This window comes from Drosophila bipectinata, chromosome 2R, assembly GCF_030179905.1.
Source record: "Drosophila bipectinata strain 14024-0381.07 chromosome 2R, DbipHiC1v2, whole genome shotgun sequence".
NCBI lineage: Eukaryota > Metazoa > Arthropoda > Insecta > Diptera > Drosophilidae > Drosophila > Drosophila bipectinata.
This window is the reverse complement of record NC_091737.1, coordinates 13,261,331-13,284,455: the sequence shown is the minus strand read 5'-3', so window position 1 is coordinate 13,284,455 and position 23,125 is coordinate 13,261,331. Positions and strand designations below refer to the sequence as shown.

The following is a 23,125-nucleotide window of genomic DNA, read 5'->3' as shown; positions in this document are numbered from 1 at the left end:
TAGCAGTTGGCTTCGGCTTAGGCCCGGGCCTGGGCTCAATACAAAAGCAGTTGACAGTTGTCCCATCGGCGGTGGGCTGAATTTGTCAGCTGCCCTACAGCGGGCTAATTAAAGAGGCCAAAAACATAAATTACAGCCAAAAGCTGAAGCAGGAAGATAGCTAACATAGAGAGGCAGTCCGACCTTGGAGTGGCAGTGGCCCACAGGCTGCTGTCGTCTGCTTGATGTCTGATAAGTGATAAGACCAAATGGCGCCAATGTCTTCGGGGGGTATTTTGCTTTCCATTCCGCCCGTTGAATATTTCCTAATTCCCCGCCACTAGGCGACAATGATAAGAACAATTTGTGTGTTTTGTTGTTTTGTTCCGTTCTTCAGAGTTCTCTGTTTATACAAAAGCAATTTTCGGTTGCTGACACATTGGCCATAAAAGGGATCAGGACTTGCCGACCCGACCCGCCTGCTCACATATGGCGGTAAATTGTTTTCCCTTATTTCTCAATATTTTCCTACACTTTTCCTTTATGGGTATGTATGTTTCTGAAGCAATTGCATGGCCAAACGCCTTTTGCCATATAGTAGTTTGGATAGGGAGGATGGATGAAGGAGGATGTGGATGTGGATATGGTTGTGGCTGGTGTTGATGTTTGGACAATGATAGGGGCGTGTCGAAGCATTCGCATTGGGTGCTAAAATTCAATGCTGGCCGGCGGCGAGGGTATCCGACTTTCTGAGGAGCGTTCAGCGTTTCCTGCGGGGATCAGGCCGATAAGGTCACTCATGAATCAGTCGAGCTTGTTGAATCAGGCGAACCCTTTGTGCTCGTCATACATATGCTCCATATCACTTTGAAGGCCCCTGCCAGTTGCAAACAAACAGATATTGTTTTGTTTCGTTTCGTTTCGGTTCGCCCTTACGAAAAATACGAAAAAATACACACAGATATAGAAAAAAAACCCAAGCCCATCCATATATGTTAATCACCCATTCAAACAGTTTTCAGCTCATATAACATCACGAAAGAATGCGTTCTCCTCTCGAGAGCTGGGTGTGTGTATACAAAGTGTATGCCAAGCATGGGAATCGTTGAATGCATTTGGAAGACTCCGGTCTCTGGGCCTCTGGTCCGAAATAAATACAGTGGCACCCCTTGATCCAGTGTCTGAATGTCTGGGGTATTTCCCCAACCCCCAGCGTGTCGCCTTTTGAGTTATATTTCACACTGTGTGATGAGCCCGGCCTGGCAAGCCCAAAAATGAAATCAATTTACACACCCCACTGTCTGTGTCCGTGCCACATGCCCCCAACCCCTGCCACCGCTATGAAACTTTTGTGTAAGAGATCTTAGCGCCTAAGTGCATCAATTGACGCGCTTTTTTCAGATGGAAAGTTCCCCCAATTGCATTAAACAAATTGAAAATGCTTCAAGAGCACCCAGTGGCGAGGGAGAAAGTACTTGCCATCCTCTAAGTAGAATTTCTATCGGGCCAGATTTTTCCTAGCTGGCCGTGACACTTTGTAATTGAAATCTGTGGTCGCCAGTAAAGTATACAGAAATTAATAAGCCAAATAAAAGATCTAGTCGGCTGGTCCGCTAGGCGTCTAGTCGATGGATTGATCCGAACAAAAGCAATTTATCAAGTAGCCTAATCATGGGATGGAGCCAGTCGAATTGAAAAGAAATTAAATATATGTAAGTGTATATAAGACGGAGTCTGAGTCATGGAGAGATAGAATCCAAACAGGATGAAGAGGCTGTAGGCCTATAGGCTGGAGCTCTGGAGCTCTGGAGGTCTGGGCCTCCAATGATAATGATTGATGGCTCTGCAGGCGAGGGGGATTCCGTTCTTCCTCCTACTCTCAGATAGCTGATAAAAAAAGGCCTGAACAACACAAAAATACAAAATACTTTCCAGCTTTAGCTTGACTTTTTATATATACATATAATATAATGTAGAATAAAATTTCAAAAGATGAGATGAATGCAAAAATGGTCTTGGTTCTTTTTCCGGAGAAGATAAGTTCATTTCTTGGCTTTCTTTATCGGGTTCTCTGAACACAGAAACTTGAAATAAATATGAAATATTAATGAGTGTGTGTGTGGCGGGCCGGGAGATGATAAATGTGGCATTCCCCCAATGCCAATGTATGCATGTAGAAGGAGTGTTGAAGATTTGCGCCTCATTTGAGGGGTTTTCGGGTTTTTGGCAAGGTTCAAGGTTAACTGTCACTAAATGACTCAGCAAAAGACGCATCCTTACAAGGAGACACATCCCACCAATGTTGGTTGTTATGACAAATTGATTACAAGTAATTTTGTGTCTCTGGCAGTTCGTTTGATTAGGTGCCAGAGCTGAAAGGACTTGGCCAAAAATTTGTCTTATTTCTGTTGATTTATATCTCTCTGGCAGTATAGTTTCTACCCTCCCAAGTGTGTGTGTGTGTCGTCCTTTATTCGATTTCAGTTAAGATGATTTGGCCTTAATGCATTGAATCGAGCCAAACAGGAAACCTTTGAAGAAGCTCGGCTCTGGCTCTGGCTCGGGCTTTGGCCGTGGTCTGGGGAAGTGGCAGTCTCTGCGGAAGAAACGGCCAATATATATACTGTTATAAATTAAATTTTTCATTCTACTTACATTCGACCCGGTCCATATCCCTTCCCCTCCTTTTAGCCTCTGGTATGTTTTTATTTACGGTAAATTTCATTTCGATTTCTTTTCCCAATTTTTGTTGGAGGTTTTTTGTTGTATTCGTTTGCTGAATCGGCTGTCTGCACTCCTTGAGACAGCCGAAAGACTTGGATACCAAGCTGAATGGCCAATCAATAACATTGGCCAAGACATGCAGCCCCCCCCGCCCCCACCAACCCGCTTAGATGTTGTTCTGTTTACCCCCGACTATGAAACACTCTAAACACCAATTGATGTTTATATGATAATGATTAATGACTACGTTACTTTTACACAGATTGCTTTCCGAATGCCCACAGAGTGTGTGTGTATCCATGTACGTTTGTGTTTGAGTTCCTGGAAAGCCTATTTATTTATAGGGCCCATACAAAAGGCCATTTTCCTTTGAATGCCACTGGCGACTGGCGCCTACATAGTTGAGCCTTACTTCCTTTCCTTTTCACAGAGTTTTAGTTGCGTTTTGCTTAATTTTTTCTTTCCATTTCATCGACATGGCTAAGGACATGGCCAAGGAGCCCGTCTCATTACCAGACATTCATCAATTGTTGGCAATTTGTTTGAAAAGGCTCCTTGTCTTTCCCAATTTCCTGTTATTCAACTTTGTTATCCTTGGCTGTGTTCGTTAAAGGATCTATACTTTTAGCCAAAAACATTCAAGTACAATACTTTTTTCTTCATTTTCGGTCTTGAAATTCTTGACCAACTTGTAACTGTTACTAATGATGACAACTTATTTTGGCCTAAACGCTCGGGCAACACTTTTATTGGTTTTTGTAATTAATGATGCTGGCCGAAAAGTGCGGAAATGACTTTGTGGTTTGCTCCGAGGTGTAAGGTAGACCCGGCTGGACTTAGGTTGCCATTAATCAAATGCACTGATTAGAGAGCTGCAGCCCTGGCACAAAAAAAAAACTGTAGGAAAAGAAAGGGATCTGAAAGTTGTATCCTGACAGTGACTTTTATGGGCTGTCGTCCGTTTGTCACAGTTGTCAGTAGTGGGCCGGCACAAAATTACACTCTCGTGGCAATTAAATTAGGCAAGCAATTAGGCCAACTGCCCCCTGGAAGATGGCGAACAAAAAATGGGGCAAAAAGGGTTGCACCGGGAATATCGATGAGCTGAAATTAATCAAAGGCGAAAGTAATCATTGAGTCGACATGGCCAAATGGAATGCGCCCCCTCTCGAAAGTGTCAGTTGAACGGGGGCGTGGCACTTTCTGTTCTGGCGTTAATTGCTCAGCGTGTTCCAGCTCCAGCTCCAGCTCCAGACCTCTCTCTTGGCCATCTTTGTTCGTAATTTCTTTTGGCTGTTGCGCCTTTTTACAATTTCATTTGTAATTTATCATTGTTTGCCTTCGCCATGGGTTGCCCCCTGCCCTGCCACTCCCATTTCCACTTCAGGACCAAAAAAACACACAAAAAAGGGTTCACCCAGTCAGATTCACTTTACTTTAGCATTTAAATATTTTATTGAGTGCCTCAAATTGTTAATTGTTTTCGAATGGCCGGGACGAGAGAGGGCCGGTGGGGAAAAGGTCCTCCCTCGAGCCAAATCGATTCTAATTAGGAATTGTGTGTGTGTGGCTATATCCATGTCAGGTTGCTTGATTTTTCCTTCCATTTCGGCCCTAACTCGGTTAGCCAACCCTTTTGGCCACGCGCTCCCCGAGAGCCTGAGACCGACTCTGAGTTGCCAGCCAAGTTTGTCAATTGAGTTAATTTGGGCCCCGAATTTTCAGATCCGTTCGCTTTATGCATGCCTGATGCTTTCTCGTCCTGGGGGTCCTCGAATTATCCTTCTTCGCCAGCTGCCGGGAACTTCAAAGCGGGCCTCTGCTGGTCGGCCAGACAGGTGGAGATTCGTGGCTACTCCTCGCCGGGAACTTGATCAAAGGACACGCAAACAACAAACTTTTTTGGCTCAATTTTTATACATCTTGGTTTTTTTTTTTTTTTTTTGGCTCACTTCTAACCTGGATTGTGGCCGAAAGGTGAGAAGCATTTCAAGAATTCGTAATGAAGCCACGATGACGTTTCAACTTTTGGCGGGTTGGCGGGTGAGGAGGAAATAAAGACCAGACCCTTGCAATATGTTGGGGTTTTGTCGCGTTGACAGCTTTTAATAAAAGTTGCTCTCTTTTGGATTTTCATTTTGATTTTCCAGACAGACTTTGGGCTGGGGCGGAGGGTGTACGTGTTTGGCAACCCTTTTTACGGCCAAAGCCGTGACCTTCTTCATGTGACATATTTTTAAGTAAGTTGTCAAATTATTTTCACTGAACTCCACAGCAGCAGAAACTCAGCAGGCCAAATGAAATTATGGTATTTTTTTTCGTCCTTGCTTGCGGTTTCTTCCTGCTCGACTTGTTTGCCAGGGAAAGTGGCAGGGAAAAGTCAAATGCCGATGGGAACAAAGGCTAATAACGAGAACCTTTTTGGTAATCGAAGAAGCAGGAAAAAACAAGGGTCTCGACCGACCGACCGGCAAGACTCACCCCTGTGGAAACCTGAGACCTGCGAGGGGGAATATCCAAATGCACTTAACTGCAAGTCAACTCAACCATTTTATCGCCACTCACTGATCTTTATTTACATTCCATTCTATTCGAACATTATAAAATATAAACCTTGAACGAAACAACAACTAATTAAGACCTTTACTTCTGCTTGTATCATTCCAGGTAATTTCTTTTAAATTCAAACCAATATCTCCGCCAGAATAATGCCCAGCTTCATGATGACGGCCACCGTAAAGATGATGAGAACCAGATTCTTGTTGGGTCGTTCGAACTCATAAGTAGGACATTCCTTACTTTGATTGGGATTAGGATTTCGTGACATTTTCCCGATTGCTGATACTGCGATTTCGGTAACAGTTTTTGTTGTTTTGTTGAGTTTTCAGGCAAAGCCGGAGAGATTTCCATCGGTCGACGTGTGAAATGCGTAGCCAAATACAAAGTGATGCCGCCGCACTCGGCAGTGAAAGCCGGCAAACAAAAGATCCATTTGAATGCCCCATGCTGCAGCTGCAGCTGGAGGCCGAAATGGAAATTTTCACACATCCTCCCGCCCGCCTCATTATGGACCGGACTGTAACTAGGCAAATTATGAGCCCGGCCGCTGTTTGTTATAAATGCCCCTAAGCCTTTGGCAACCAGCTTCTGTTTGGGCCATGTTGGCCAATCATTTTAGCCGTAGAGTGAATCCAGGTAGATATCCAATGCTCCACAGATGTTTAACCAGTAGTTTCTGTTGGTTTTTCTCGTTCAACGAGTGGCTAAGCTAATTTTAAGCCAGCGCTTTGTGGCCTTGGTGCTTGCTTAGTCTTTTTCGTTTGGATGTTAAGTGTTTTTCTTTTGGTTTCGGCTTGGATTTGGATGGGGGTTTTGGGTTGGAGTTTTGGTTACGGTTTGTGTATCGTGTCGTGTTGCCTCAATTTGTGTTTGGCTAATGAAAATACCTCAGCGAACCGAGCAACAACTGGCAAGCGATTTACGATATTCGGTCTGAGACCGGGGGCAGGCCAGGCCGAGGCATTTTCACTTGCCAGGCCAGCCCAGCTTCAACCGACCGCCGAACATTCCACAGCAAATGACTTCATTGTGCTGTTAGCTGGTAGCTGGCTCTGGCTGGCTGGCAATAAAATCGCAACCGCAAGACAATGGGCGCCCCGAGCTGAGATCCACACGACCCCCCTCTTACAGCTTCTGGATGTGCCTCCGGATCTGGTTTACAACGCTCGTTCATTCACCAAAACGACGACTTCAACTGCGGACTGCAACTGCGACGACGACTGTGATGATGATGCTGATGATGATGCGTTCGTAATGGAATTCAATGCATTTAATGGAAATTTTCGCATTTACATAATCGATGCAGGGCAGCAGCAGCAGCCGAAGCATCAGCAATCGCAAACAGTGGGAGCAAAAAATATAAGCTCGCACGCAAATTAAGCAGCTAGGGCAAGTCTTGAGTCTACAATCTCCAGTCAGTCCCTGACCATGCCAACTCAATTTGCTTCCCTCCTTCCATAAATGTAAATTTGCATTTTGCAAGAAGGGGGGTCTAGAGTGGTTCTAGAGGGGAGGTCTAGAGTGGGTCTATCGGGTGTGGGGGAGTATCCGACTGGGCTACAACATCATCGTTTGCTCTTGTTGTTTATGCGCTTAGATTGTGGCCGTGTATGCCAGAGTCTTGATTTAAGATACTTGCTTAATGTGTAATTTAGTGCATTTAGATAAGTTCCATAGTGAATTTTTGATGTGTGTTACTGTGGCTCCACCCTCCTCTTGGCCCACACTATGGCAAAGGGAATTTAATGCATTGTCTTGCATTTCTGCATTTTGCATTCCCAGTCTGCCTCACTGGTTGGCTGCTGCTGCCTGGTTGCCTGGCTGCCTGGCTGGTTGCAGTTGCTGATAATGCTTTTGTTTATTTAACGGCGCTAAGTGCATTGGTTGCATTTGCATAAATCGCTCGGTGGTTGCTCGCTGGAGAGCCGTTGAGATCACAAGGGGCTGGAGGAGCCCAGAACCCAGAATGGAGGCCAACGCATTAAACAATTTGTGGCATTTAACAGACGTAGCATTATTGGAAAAAATAGCATACCATTAACCCATTGGGATTATGATTTCATTTACGTTTTATGAGTTGAAAAATAGTTAAAGTGAAGCTCTTTCTTAAGCTTCTTTATCTGCATTAAATTCCCATTACTGTGCCATACATTTCCTTTTTAAATTTTCAAGCATTTGCGTTGTGGGTTAATGGCCAGATATCGATGGCCAGTTGCAGCTACAAGGGTATCAATGTTTTTCGCACTCGCCGCTGCAACTGCATCTGGGTGTGCGTTAATCACAAAAGCCAATATGCAGCTGAAAGCCGTTTGTTAATGCGTTATGCACTGCCACACTCCACACAAAAACCCGCTCATACCCCGGCATCCACATCCCTGTGCTTTTTCCACCGCTTCTCACCCATTGTCATGGCATTAAATCCCGCAGAAAATTCCTTTCTGGTCTGGCCGGGTTGTGATAAATTACACAACGCCGCGCCAAACCAACCGACCAACAGACCACCCGACGATGGACAGAGACTCTCGCATTTAATAAATAAAAATTCCATTATGGCCACTCAATGCCAGCCTCAAGCTCAATCAAATAACAAAGAAATCCGGCCCGGGGAGTGTGTGTAATAAATGACGTTGCACCTCCTGGTGGCAAGGGGTCTGCCTCAGACTCTCAGACATCGTTCATGATCCAGGGACATGCTTGTCAATTGCCCAAATGTTTTATACCATCTATGTATATATATATTTTTTTTATGTGGCGCCACATCCAACGCCCACAATGGACCAGGCCGGCTTGTTGTTGCATCATCGTGCCACGGACATGCAACAATTGTGCCTATGAAAAATCCTGTTTTTGCTAGCCTGGTGGGGCTGCCGCAACATGCTGTAATTAACCCGTTTGTCATGCAAATAAATCAAAAGTTACATCCCTCAAACCCCACAGAACACCACCCTCTGGAAAATGTGTTGAATGCATTTTCAACTGCGTTTCGAGTGCATTTTCCTTGTCGACCATTTGTAGCAGCCGAGTTTCCCAGGCACACTTGCAACCACTTGATAATGGAATGTGAGATTTTCATTCCGAAAGATTCAGATTCAGAATCAGATTCAGAATAACAGAATTTCGTGGCTGGCAGGCAACCAAAAATTTTCACACTCACTAAAATTCGAAAGAGGCAGAAATTAATTGCAACAAAATGCGTTAAATGCCTTTTACATTTATCCAAATTGGCATATACTATAGAGGATGAATGCCGCATGGCGGGGTGGGGGCAGAGGACCGAGAAACGTGCCGGGACTTGGGGTACGGACTCTCGATCCATCCGTCGATCGTGTGCAATTTAATGGCTCAGTTTTCACCAACAATTTCTGTGATGCTACGTGCGTTCCCAAAAATAGCCAGCCCTCTTGTGCCGGCCAAGAGCATTCGCCTTTCCGTTTTTCTTCAACTTTGTATTTGGATTGTTTTCGTTTTCATTTTCTGTCCCTGTCCCTGTCATGGTTTCTGTTTTTCTCTTTTTGTATTTTTGTTGGCTTCCTTCGTGCTTTTTTGGCCAAAAAGACAAGTTCCGCGTGCGCCAATGTTGGCTTAAATGGCAATGAACTTGAACGTCGTTGCGTGGTAGTTGGCGTTGGCGCCCTGCGATTTTGATTTTGGTTTTCGTTTTTCGTGCCGGCTGTGTTTTTTTTGTTTCTTATTGCCGGTATAGTCGGTTTGTTGGTTGTCGGTTTTTGGTTTATAAGTATTCCCCACCCGTGTGTGTTTATCTTTGTCGTTTAGCGTTCGGTTCTGGTCACGCGATGCCGTCAGGCGTAACAATTAGCCCAAAAAATGTGTTATTAAAGGTAAGAGTGAGTGACAGGGAAGGGCCGAGTCGGTTGTTAGCCGACTGATAGATGGACACTAAACTTGAAATGGGGTCATCATGCTTTCGGGCTTATTTTTGGATATCCAAATTGGGGTACAGTTTAGCACCCAAATAAGGGCCATGTTGTTTGGGGTAATTATTCCCTTTGAACTGACACGAAATTCAAGTTCCAAGCCCTGCTCCATCCAATCCCTGGGCTCCATCACATCCCCAAAACAAAAACTCTCACGTACCCAACAGTTCTCACCTAATAAAAGTGACGAAGACATTTTCTTCGTGCTGACAGAAACATCCAACAACAACATCCAACAGAAAACTTGCCAAAATGTTTGCAAAAAAAAAAATGAATGAAAAACTGAAAGAGGTGAGGCATGAACGGAGAAGTTCTCCTGGATGCCTGGAAATGGGGGGCGTGACAGCGTGAAGTGTAGCGTAATAAAATGCACACAATTTACGCAATTTACGTAAAGCTAAAAAACATAACAGGCAAACAAGGACAATATACGAGAAGGCAAGGCCATACCAGGGTGCTGGGAGGAGTTGGTAAGGAAAGGCACTTAGCGCAGCTCACATATGATGGTGGCACTAAATACAGTTGTTGTTGTTATTGCTGTTGATGTTGCTACTGGTGTTGCTACTATGCGTTGTTGGCTCGATTCCTTCACCGACGCTCCTTGTTGTTCAAACACTTTTCGAAGCGTTTTTCGCATTTTAAGAGCCGCCATTTTGGCGTTGGTGTTGGCGTTGGCGTTGGCGTTTGTTTTGGCTGCTTTTGTTGCATTTGCCGGCTTTACGCTGTCATTGTCATGGTTCTTCTTGTTTTTTTTTGTTGTTGTTGTCGTTGGTATTGCCACTTTTTTCCTCTCCTGAAATGTTACTCTATTTGCCTGAAATTTTGTATTGTTTTATTTTGTACCCCCCGTGAGTATGTGTTCTTCCTTTTTTTTTCCATGTATTTTTTTTTTTGGTACATTTTCTTTTTAGCCAGCATGTTTCGAAATTCAATTTTCGTCAAGTTGGCAACAGGCACATGAAGACAGCCAGTTGATGTGGGTGTGGGGCCAGGAGTAGCTGCCACTGGTACTGCTGCTACTGCTGCTGCTGCCTCCTCCACTTGTGACAAGAGCAACATTTGTCTATGTCGAGCTGCGACGACATGCAATAACTTTAACTGATTTTTCGCACACATATACACACCCATGAGAGGGACCCCAGCCTTGGGTCTGTAGAGTATTTATAATTCTATTTATGTTCCAATATAGCAGAAAGCGAAGGATGAAGCCTGGGAAACTGGCCACACACTCACACGATGCCAGCAACCGGCAGAGAAGCCTCTCAAAAAAGTTCACCCGTCAGGCTTAATGATAAAGTGAAAGTTTTTTCAGTTGCTCTGGTAGCCTTCTTGCCCCTTTGTTGCACATTGGCTTTGCATGCGACACACATACACTCATACAGAAACACAAGCACCAAGGACCAAAAGGAGCTTCAGGATCGGCTTTTGGACTGCTGGCTGGTCTGGCATGAAATCAAGTTGACTTTTCATTAACAGCTCAAAAATGCCTTGGCAGTGGCCGGGTTTGGGGCTTGGGGCTGGGTTTGGGGTATGGGCTCTTGGTTTGCTTTGGCTTGGCTTGGCAAGCCAAGTTAAGTTGTTTTTACTGCCTGTCATAGCGGTACTTAAAAAGCACACATGCTTACTTACCATATTCTCATGCGGGCTCTGGCAAAAGTTGTCCCGCATTAAGTCCTCAAGTTTCCCACTCTGCTGCAACAACAGCAATTAATGCGATTTGTTCAGCGTTTTCCATGTTAACTACTTGAAAGAAAACACAATTTTCCTTTGCCACGAACGACACGGTCGAAAAAATTACTTAAATTATGGCTGAGAGAGAGTGTGGGTGTGTGTGAGGTGTCTGGAGTGCCTAGAGTGCCTGGAGTGTGTGCGTTGTGTGTATGTTGAATTACCCTAGGGAAGAGCCCCAAAACATTTATTATTATAATAATAAATTGCTTCAAATGATGATTGACATTGAATACGTGTATGTGTGATGCCAGAGTGTTGCTGTAATTTTGTTTTTTTTTTCTGCTGCTGTTTCTGTTGCTGTTGTAGGATGCGATGTTCATCAGCAATAAAAATGGCAGAAAATTGCGCATACGCAACGTTGCACGTTAACACACTGGCGATTAAAAGGCGCTCAGCCCGCTTTTACGACCTAGTCCCCCCAATGTCACCCAAGATGATCTCCCGGCACCGGCTACGGCTACATAAAAATCCCCATTTGAGGTTGAGGAGCCAAAGGACCAAAAGGGGGAGTACCAGCCACTTGATTAAATGAATATTCGGGATGCTGTGGCTGTTGCGTGACTTCCTTTTCCGAGACCCAAAGCGGCGAGTGGCAAGTGCCACCCATTACTTAATGCGGCTCGGCTGCGTCAATTTTTCGGTTGCATTTCAAATGAAGCTAAGCCCTGCGTTGGGCCCAGGCCCAGGCCTGGAGATGTATAGGAAATTCCCATAAATGTTTGAGAGACTTGGTGCCCCCGTCAATATTTAATGCTGTCGCCGAAAGTATGCATTTCATTTAGCCGGATTATTTCTGTCGTTGCCAAGTTGCCGAGCACTTTCGCTTTTAATTAATTGATATTAGGCAGCTCTAGTTTTGTTTGCCCAACAAAACACAAAAAAAAAAAAATAAAACAAACTCTGTGGGGCGATAGGGCAACAAAGTTTGCACTCGCCTGATGATAAGATATTGCTTAGAAACTTTGGCCAGCGATAAGAACTTGGATTCAATTAAGGTAAGTTGGTCAATGCCGGTGGGGAGAGTTGTGGCGGGATTCCAGATTCAATGTGGCAGGGAATGTGTGTGTGCGTGTGCCTTAGGATGTGCCACATGGAAAATGGAGCGTACTCACTTCCACTTTCCTCTGGGTGGTGATTGCCCCGCTTTGTTGTCAGCGACGTCAAGTTGCCACTATGCCAGCAGCTTGACAGGTGCCACCGAGCTCCATAGTGTTCCGTATGGTGTATAGTGTCTAGTGTATAGTGTTTTTGTGTAGAGCAGTGTAGGGCTGTGTTGCATAAGCCACGCCCCAAATATGTCGGAGAGCATTAGGCCGTGAGTGCGCCACTTAAACGGACTCGCTGCTGCCTTCCTTAGCAGCTTTCGATTCAGGTCTTTCCCAGGCTTCCTGGCTCACTGGCGTTTCATTTTTTTTTTCCTATATTTTTCCACTTTCCCAGCGATGCGTGCCAGCAGTTTGTCAGTTTCCCAAGTCTGTTCACTCACTTGATTTCTATTGCACTTGACAATTTTGCTTCGGCTTGTTCCACGGCTTGTGTCGCCGCTTCACGCTGACATGATTTTGACACATAAATGACAAAGTGTTTAATATCTGCTGGAATTATGTCACTCGAAGTTGGTGGAAGAAGAAATACAAGCTAATACAATACAAATTAAAATGATTACATTTTAATTTGCGAGGCGAAGTGAAAGCGCCTGGGAAATTAGACGAAAAGTGCATGCCTTGATGGCAGCGGCAATTTCGTTGTTGTCATGAAAAGTGTCGCACATTATGTGCAATTCAGTTTCGAAGCTAAAGGTGGGCCTGCCACCCACCCACACACAGACAACCCAGTTATTGTGTTGGCCCGTTTTTGGGCCCAATACTCCCCGTCATCATCGTCATCGTCGTGGCTGTTTATGTGCCGTCATTATCGCCAGATTAACTGCCTCTCCGGCTTGTCTGTTCGTCGCAATTTCTGGCTCTGGCTCTGGCTCTGGCTGGTTGTCGGTGCCTGATTTCGAGAAGCCCTCTTTCCAGAGTCTCCTCCCGTCCTTTTGGCAGTTGTCGCGTTGGCGGACTGGTTGCATGCATCCTGCACATCCTGCCCACGCGTGCCACACCGCATGCAGCATCGCAACATGGCAACATCGCAACGCAACGCAACGCATCGCAGCTTCCCTTTTGTTGCCTTTTGGTTGTTGCCTGGTTGCCGGGCTGCCGGGTTGCTGGGCTGCCTGTCGCCTGGCCAAATTATGCTGCAGTTAAAATTTAAAGTTGAGTGGCGCAAATGACATTTAATTGAATTAAAAATAGCAACGGAGCAGCCATGTGTCCCCATGGCATATATGGAGCGGACTGGCAGCGATTGTTCGTGTTGCAATTCCGCCGGGAGAGCGGAAGGTGGTGGTGGTGGCGGTGGCCAGGGGGAGTGTGTGGGGTAGCTACCCGTATGCACGAGGTATGACCTTATTGGGGCAGACACTTTTTCGCTAAAAGCACAATGGAATGCAGCAAATTGAGCAATTTATTGGCAGGCACTTTTATTTGATTGTTTTATTTTTCTCGTATCTCTCGAATCTGATTTAATATTTTTGTTGATTTCTTGGCTGCGACTTTCTATCTAGAAATATTATCTTTATTTGGAAAACAATAACTTTTTTTATGGATAAACTTATATACCTTAAAAGTCACTGTTCAAATATCGATGAGACATTCAGAATATATTGGTATTTGCTTTCCTAATTGCACATATTCCTATTCCCTTGGTGACTTCAATTAAAAATCGATAACAATTATTTTAGAGGTGTATGTGCAGTTCATGTTTGCTTTTAAAATTTTCACATACAAGTACTAGTACGGAAAATTTTATGACAACGGCTATCTGTACACTTGCACTTGACACATCTGACTACCGCCCGCCACCCCCAGCTCGAAAATCCGGCGGAATGGGATCCGGACCTCCCCTATCAAAAGCGTCCCTTGTTGCGGGCGATAATGAATTTGACGTCAATCTTTATTTGGCGGCGAGTGTCATTTAAGATATCAACGCAATGCGCAATGTTTTCGACAGTGGGGGCACCACCATCGGTGGCACGGCATAGGATATAGGGTGGTGCTGGGCTGTCAGCAGCGGAAATAGCTCGCATGGGCATCAAAATCGGAGTACAAAAGAAAAAGCAGAAACAATCGACCAGCCAGTGGCATACAAAAGTAGAATTACTGATTGGCAAAAGCCAAATGCCGATGCCGATGCCGATGCCCCTTACTCTGCCACTGCCGGCAATGGCAATGAAATGTGAAAAGGCCGAAAGAGCAACATCGCCAGAGCAGCAGCAACAGCAACAATTCTCATACAAGTTTAATTTAATGATGCGCCGGACTGAAGCCAGAGGCTGAGGCCATGGGGGGTATAGTACATTTGCCGAGGTGTCGAGGAACATCAGAGTGGGCGTTTGTAGTTTCAGTAGGGGTCTCACTATGTTCGTGGCAACATGCAACAGCAACATCGGCAACAGTCGGACAGACAGACAGATAAACAGACGGCTGTTAGACATGTTGTATAAATAAATAATTGTGCATTGATGAGCAAAAGCGAAACGTCCGCAAATGGACAAAAACACATACTGATACTATAGATGGTACAGATACAGATACAGATACAGGAAAAGGGAGATACAGATTGCTTGTTGAGCCAGAGACACGCACTTCCGCATTACACTAGCACGCCAAATGAATCTGCCATTTCAGATGTCAATTTAGTAGAAAATCCAAGACCTCCATCTCTGCTCTCCTATCTGCATCTGTGGCTGAAAGCTTCAGCTTCATCTTCAGTTTTCATAGATACTGCGGCACGAGGGGCTATCAAGGTCATGTGATGGCAATTGCATCCGACTCCGGGACTGCGACAGGTCAATGATCTGCCTCCGTATCGAGAAATGGCTCACTGTCTGCTGTAGACTGTAGACCGGGAGTTGGGAGTTTATGGAGCACCCTCTACCCAACTAGAAGCAGAAAGAGAAGAAAAGCAAAGCAGCTTAATGATACCAAATATGGTCCGGCAAGAGAATTGGCTGGACTGCCTTCCTGCCCTCCGAGTGTGCCATAAATATGGGAAAACTATTCGCGAACGGGCGGAACTGTTGACGTTTTGCCAGTTTTGGCCAGCGCTTTGTAGCCATTTCGAACTTATGACGTGAAGGTCTGCCTTTGAAAGGCAGAGTCTGCCTCTGACTTCCTGCCCTGCATCTGGACTGCCCTCTGCCTGGCTGGCTGTGTGTGTTTTTTGGGAAACTCCCTAGTTCCCCGGATAGCTGTTTTGCATTGCGACATTCGACAGTTTCGGAGCTCTGTCGTGCTTTCCCGCCTTTCTACTGCTTTTCCAGCACGTGTGGCTGGGTGGCAAGGAGGAACCAGCTCGGACCATTTCGGGCTATCTGTGTGCTGTCGTCTGTGCTGCTTTTTATGGTTGTAGGTTGTGCTGTCAGCTTGAGCTTTTTGCATTGCACTTACAACAGCCATGGCCAGGGCAACTGATTTGCTTTGGGATTACGATTTTGTCTATCACCTAATGGGGTCGTTTTGCCACACAACTTGGACACCGAGTTCTCGGAGCTGTAGATGTAGCTGTAGTACCGGTGTCCGCTTTAAGTAGATGTTAACTCGGGTCAACTGCATGGCTTTCTGCTTATGGAATGCGGATTTGGGGATTTTCCTCAACTCTTTTTCTTTTTTTATCTTTTATTTTTTGCAATGACAACTACCGATAATTAAACGGAAATTGCAGAAGCAGGAAATCGGTCACAGATACTAGTACTATACACCATAATGATGGACAAGCTGGCTTAAGACTTGGCCACATTCTTGCTCCTCCCATCTCCATCGGTAATCTATTTTATATTGCATGTCTCGGAGACCACATAATGCTGCCCCTCAGCTTCTCCTCCGACTCGGACGCACATCAATAAAGGCAACATTGTTTGCCTGTCACATGCTCATCTGTGCTCTGTCTGTGGCTTTTCTTTTCCAGTGCCTTTCTCTTAGAAGGGTATCTCCACTAATCACTAAAATATAAGGAAACTTGAGAATAATAGAAGAGTGTTCTGGCTAAGATATGTATTTGGCACTTGGTAGTATCCGACTTGGTTAGTTTTTAAATCATTGACTTGTTCCACAAAAGGATATCCCCTATTCGCCGTGTGTAAGTCTAAATTCTTGGCCCTCTTAATATCGTTTATCGTTTTTTTCTTTCAATTTTCTCCCCTTGTTGCCACACACTCGCACGCATAAGCTCGAAATGACATTTTAACTGGTGCGTATAAACTTGAGCATTTTATGCATATTATCCTTTATTGTATGCGGCCCAGGCCCAGGGACAGGGACAGGGACAGAGTGCCAGACGCAAACCGAAGACCCGCCTGCGGCCTAATGCGCATTTCGCCCCCACCCACATATATAGTGTATATATATTCCTGATAAGCGGGGGTAAGATGCTGGATGCTGAAGCCGAGACAGCTGGGACAACGACACGCCTTGGCAGCGCTTTAACAAAGTCAAAAATCGTATTTATTATATTGCATTGACAACTCATGTGTCATGTGTTTTGAGGGGGTGGAGTGCCATGGTGGAGTGGCAAGGGATAAGGAGTATATATCGGAGTATCAGCGGCAAGGGTTGGGGGAGCCGTATGTCTCAGCCGCAACAGCCTCATCCTCATCCACATCCTCATCCTCAACCGACAACGATTCAGGCAGGTTCTGTTTTCTCTGTGTGTGTCTGAGGATAACTTTAAGTTTATGCTCGAGATTACGGGGGCGGGGATATGGCAGCCCATTCTTCTTTCTTCTGGCTTTTTCTGATATGTAGGTGGGCTTCCCTCAGCCGGGGCCGGGCGGGCTTTATAGGGAAAAACTTTGCCGCCAATGCTTGGGGTTTATCACTCTTCGATGCCTTGCTTGCTTGTAGATGCTTTGCTTTTGCTTTGCTGAGCTTGTGCTACTGCTGCTGTCGCTCATTTGTTATGCGACAGTGATAAATGTCATGCAAAAGTTTCGGCAGCTGTCAAAAGGCATGTTTTTGGTCTTTTTCATTTTCCTGCCTCAGCCTGGGTCTGGGCCTCGTATCCTGGTTCCTGGTTCCTGGCTCCTTTGTCTTTTGCCCTCCCGGCTCTCATGCCTCCCGGTTCGCATGATTTTTCTTTTGAATCGCCCGCCTGTTGACAGAGCTACAAAAGGGCCATGCGAGGGTTGATTAAGCTTTTCCACATGTCGCACTCATTGCTGGGCATGTGTGTGGGCGGGAGATTGAACTGACTTAGGGCCTAATCCTTTGAGTTTCCACATAAGTTATGGCAGCCAAGTGCGCGACAAACGCAATTTTGGAACTCCCTCGAAATTAGCCCATCTCCCTCTCTAATTTTACGCATATTAGTTTCGTGCAGCGTCACTGGCAGCGGGAATGAAAGAAAAATCCAGTTCCTTTAAGGATTACGAGCAGTTCCTTTGAAAAATTAGCACCATTTGCATAGCCTCATCCCCTCCGTGCCCGTGTCAAGTCACCACCTCCCTTGCTACTTCTACTGCTGATGTTCACTGATTTTGATGATGATTTTTCTTTTTGGAATTTTTCAGCACTTTTCCTTTTTTTCCTCATGTCCTCATGCGAGCAGGCTCCAGCTTCAGCTTGATTTTCCTCAATTTATTGAAACTGCGTGCGTGTGGGTGTATGACTGAATTATATGAATAAAAATTTATTCAGCCATAAAGGCGCGAAAATGCTCGATTCAGCTTCCTACCTCCATCGAACGAAAATACTTGTCTTTATGACTGTTCGCTCCATAACAGTTATTCCGGCCAACGATGTGATTTATTTGTGTTCTTTATGTTCCAATATTGTTGCTGATGTCTCCCCCATGCCACATGCCTCATCCCAGTCCACACACAATATAAACCCCATCCCCCCCTTCACCACTTATTTGTTTGAATTGATTATTTGCTTGTACTCGAAAGCCTGAGACTCTTTTGGGCATAAAAATTCAATTTGGAAGAGTTTCGATTTAAAGTGCTTTCGGTTGAAGGCATATCGGCTAGATCTGGCTCGATACATTTCTGAGTTGCAAAAACTATCTGGCTGCCACGTTTCCCCACTTGACTCCCAAAACGCTTGGCTCGGCCACTCGGTGGAATTATGTAAAGAGGCATTTAAAAAAAAGGGTTTCCAGTGGAGGCTGGATGGCTTGGTTGGCATTGCTGGCTTTCTGGCAGGGCGGCCCATAAACGTATTTCACAGAACTTTATTGTTATGCTGATGAGTCTCCGGCCAAAGAGAGTTGGCCCAAAACAAGTTTGGCTAGAGCTTGCTTAAGCAGCGGCAGATGTTGCTCCTCCCATTGGCTTTCCTTCGGTTACTTTCTTAATTAATTCGGTAGAGGCTGCTGTGGGGATGTTGGGATGCGCCGGTCTCGAGTCTCGGCTCTGGGCTAGGGGCTTTGTCGCCTGCTGAGAGCATCACTTCAATTAAGCCACTTCTGGCACTCGGGTGTTGCTTGTTGCACGTGCAATATGTGCCATGTGCAGCATGCAGCATGCAACATGCAACAAACAGACCGTTGCCCTTTTCGTCGTCCTCTACAAGTGTCAGGGGCTGATTATGATGAAGCATCTTGTCGTAAATAAACACGACAGAGCTCCTTGCTCCTTGCCCTTCCATCCTTACAGCCACGCTGCCATCCTGCCGTCGTCCTTTTGTTGATTAACCCCTTTTGTAATCCACCTCTGAATCTGCCTGGCTGCCACTTATCTTGCTTCCTGCCACCATCCTCCTCCTCCTTCTTTTGGCGGTTCATGTGGTTTTGCATGTGGCTGAGCCCGAAAGTTGACTTGGCCTGCGTCGCATCTCTTCAGCATAGCACTTGTGGTTTTTAATTATTTCAAGTTCCCCCAAAAGGTGGAAGGCCCCCCCATGTCAACTGTACTTTCCGGCGTAGTTCATTTAATTAAGTTATGAGCTCAGTGCTTCAATTTGTATCCATTAAACCCAGGCCAAAACAACCAACTAAACAAAAACCTAAATAAAACAAAATGGGTAAGTGGAGGAGCCGCTTTTGGCAAACGCACTTTCCGTTTATGGCTCTCGGTGTCAGTCGGTCAGTCAGTTGAACTGAATAAATCGCCAGACCGACATGGCTGGCATGGCCCATTCATTATCTCATTTCCGCCTGAATAAGCAAAAACTTTATACTACACAGATACTAAATATAAACACACACTCGAAGAGCACACACGCACACACCCCCACACCCACACCATCACTTTTTCGGGCAGTGTACACACAGAGACAGTTGAAAATTTAATAATAATGAAAATTGCAAGCGACAGTGAGAAATTCAATTAGCTTGAGCTCTGCCAAACACTTGCCAGCCCAGCCAGCTAGAAAGAGAGGGTCCCACAAAATGGAGAAAGAGATGGGGAGTGTGTGTGTGCTCGGGTGTGTGTGTCGCGTCATGGCATAATTTAATTTGTTCGCTTGCTCATCCATTCAAGTCGGCAAGCATTCAGTCAGTAATTCAATGCGTTCATTGTATCAAATGTATAAAAAACACAACACAAACAAAGGGCATAAAAAACAGACAAAACCCAAATTGAAATACAAGTCTGTATGTTTGCAGTTAACCCAAGGAAGTAATTCATTTTCTACGGCTTTAAGTTGCCAGGTCCTTGTGGGAGTCCACACTTGTTGCCACCTGAAAGTCTTGCCAGTAAATGCAAATAGTTTACACAACCACAGGACATTCTTTGATCGAGAGTGGATTGGAATTAAAGGGAGAAGAGAGAATAGAGTCTTAAAGTGCCACAAACTTAAAGACAGACTGAGCTTCAGACTCGAAGCCTGGGAAAACCTTATAGTCGGAAGAGAAACCAATAGCAATTTATTAATAATGTGCCAGCCAGTGGCCAGCCAGGGGTAGTTCATAGCAGAGCAGTCGACTTGAGTCCAGTCCGTCTTCGAGTAATTATACTCAAGTGGAATTAAAGAAATTGCCAGTAATTATTATTTGTCATTAGTGGGATGCTGCGATGAAGCTGCACGATTTTCAATTTGACCGGGGACTCCGCAAATGGATGGCCCTTCGGCGCAAGCATCAAAAAATGCACGAGGAACAATTAATTTGTAGGAATTAATGAAGGAGCAAAGCCGCAGAGGGATAAACCAGAGCACGAATCCCCATTGGTAGACATCCCACCATCCCAACATCCTACAATACTTGCGGAAAGAAACGGCAGCAACAGAGGCAAGCAATCGTTGTGTTGCATTCACGGCAGCAACATCGCAAGCTATGTTGATTGCAGCCAGCGATTATTAACATTGAGCACTGGGGCTTGCCCCATCAATATGCAAGACTCAATGCGTGCGATGTTGCTGCCACACCAACAACAATGCCACCAACAATAACAACAACTACAAATTGACACTTGAGTGAAGACGATGGACCGATGACGATGGCGATTGGGAGCCAAGGAGACGGCGTCAAATCGATTTGCGCAACAACAAAACACGGTGCGATAAGCGCGGCAATGAGACAAGAACGTAACTTGATGATGCCGAGGCAGCAACACCAGCACCAGCACCAGCACAGGCAGCAACAGCAGCAGCCACAGAATATGCAACAGCAACAACAATGCAACTCGAGACCGCAATGTTGCTCCCAGGCCTTGTAATGTTGCTGGTAGTAATGCCAAGAAAAGGCGGGAAATATTTCAAGAAGAGAAATGACATTTTTGATAAAAAGAATTTAAGACTTTAAGATTTTAATCTTAAGGTTTATTTAAGATATAGTACTTCTGGATATTATTATTATTTTTAATCTCTCAAACTTGTATCTTAAAAGCTCTTAAATTTTTTGATTTCTTGCCCTAATGGTTAACTTTTGGTAAGAAATGAAGCCAACTTGGTATCTCTAATGGAATGGTAAACAAGCAACAAAAAGCATTGCCGGTTCTGCCGGCTACTGGGAAGCGATTTGTCGTTTTCCTTTGATAATGTTGCTGCTTGATGATGATGTTGTTGCTGTCGCAGTTGCTGCTGTTGCTGTTGCTGCTGTTGCCGGCGCAACTGTACTGTAAAATGCGCTTATGCAATGAACAGGGACAGCAGCAGCAGTAGCACCATCAGCAGCTCCTTTTCTCTCTCCTCGGTGGAAAATACTTTGTGCAAATCGAATTACCAAGTTATAACATCCACTTGGCCAGAAGGGTAGAACAAAGCCAAAGCCCTGCTGCACAAAAAAAAAAAAGAGGAAGAAAGAAGCGGTAGATGGTGGAGGACCACTGAAGAGAGGTGCAGAGGGTGGGATTGGTTGTGCAATGGCTATCCGATTGCCAGTCACCCACCCAGCCCCCACCACACCCCGCCAACTGCAGTTAACCCGCCTGTCAACAGTTGTGTTTCTGCTGCTTTTTATGGCTGCTCCAGTTAACCAGAGGAGAGTCCACACAGATACGGCCATCTCTTTCGGTCTCCCATTTGCCATCTCTCTCGGCCGAGGCTATTAAATTTCGACCAAGCTGCGGCTGTCAGAGCACTTGTAAACCTCCCCCCTGCCACCTCCCGCCAAGCCCATCAAGCTTCAAGCCCCAAAGCCCCTTAACCCCCAGACCAATCCAAAAAGTACGTTATGCGTTATAGGATTTGACAGTTGCTTAATTTTTCTATTTCACTGCATTCTCTCGCATATTTCCGCATTTGCAATTGGCCCTTTTGAGAGGGCCACGATTGCTTCCTTTGCTTCCAAAGCTCATCATTATCCTCATCCGCCTGGCCACGTGTTGACTGACTGTCTGGCTGACTGACTGAAAACATAGCGTAGCGCATAAAGATACACACGCTCGGATACACAGATACAGATACTGCTGGCAGCTGGCTGGCTCGATTGCTTTTCGTTAAAGCCCCCCCTCAGTGTTGGCCATGGCCAAGAGTATTTGCTTAGAAAGTGCTTTAGCTACGTCTTCGGCTTTTGCTGCTCTTGCCATTTGCCGCAAAACTGCAAATTGCATTTGCCGCGCACATTTAGCTGTCAATGCCAGAAGCCTGAGTGAAGCTATTAGTTTTTCCACTGCCGCTGCGCTTTCCAGTTTCATTTCTCTTCAGCTCTCTAGTGCCCTTTTCTTGCGTTTTTCCAGGACTATGACTCTACTCAGCCACTACTGGCCATACCCACACACAAACACACTCATCTGCTGTCGGGCTGCTGCAACAATTTGTTTGAACTGCACTCGCTCAACTCTTTGTGTGTTTGAATGTTTGGATGCCCGGGCCTGGGGTCGGCCCTGCTGCATCAGCATCAGCATCATTATCAGCTGAAGATGCCGGCAGCACCGCAGATGCGAGTAAATGCAGTTCATCAATATGTCGCACCGCCCCACAGCCACCTCTTTCTTTTTAGTTCCCTCCCAGCGGCACATAATCAACAGCTAGCTGGGATCAGGGATCTGGGGGCTAAGAGCCCAGCACTGGTGTTTGCTCTGCCCAAAACCACAATGTACTCTAAGAAATTCGAGACAATAATTAACTGAAACTATGAAGGCATTCAGGCAAGATAACATTTTCTAGATACTCCATAAAAATTAGCTTTAAAACTGAATCATCAAGCTAAGCTTCTTAGTAAGCTTTAATATCGTAGATCTCTTTTTATGGGCATATGACCTTTTAAGTTTTAATACGATGACTCGAACCTTGGCATTTAAGTGTGAATGCAAACTCATCTGATTCTCGATCTTGGATAGTCATAATATATTTCTCACAGTGTGGCTCCGAATGGCCTCCAAAGCAAAAGTTCTGCTCTTATTTTAACGCCACGCACTGCAACTTGACTCAGCTCGGTTCAATTTAGTTCAGTCGGGGCTGGGTTCTCAATACGTTTCATTTCGAATTAAGTTATTTCCAAGCTGAATGCAATTTGCTGTCCCTTTTCGCTTTGGCACTTCGCCCAGCACTTAAGGCCAGAACCGTGTACTCTTGGCCAGGATCAGACCGAAACGGAAAGGTTGCTGCGTCATCATCAGCATCAGCATCCTCATCCTCATCCCCATCGCCATCGCCATAGTCACGAACCAAGCTTAATCATCAATGCAGGAAGAGGTGAGTGGTGCACTTCCAGCGCTCCATCCAGCCCCACCACATTCCATTTGCATTTGACATGCGGCCACGCCCCCCATTCTG

The 23,125-nt window shown here is 45.4% G+C and overlaps 2 protein-coding genes across 3 annotated transcripts in view; one reads left to right on the top strand and one right to left on the bottom strand.

Moving 5' to 3' along the window:
* Positions 1-23,125, top strand: part of luna — a 113,199-nt gene that overhangs the window by 15,516 nt on the left and 74,558 nt on the right. The window lies entirely within an intron of this gene.
* LOC108131544 (uncharacterized) lies at positions 5,239-5,619 on the bottom strand. The gene has a single exon (XM_070279084.1). It carries the CDS (start codon positions 5,528-5,530, stop codon positions 5,387-5,389), a length of 144 nt encoding a protein of 47 aa, XP_070135185.1. The 5' UTR covers positions 5,531-5,619; the 3' UTR covers positions 5,239-5,386.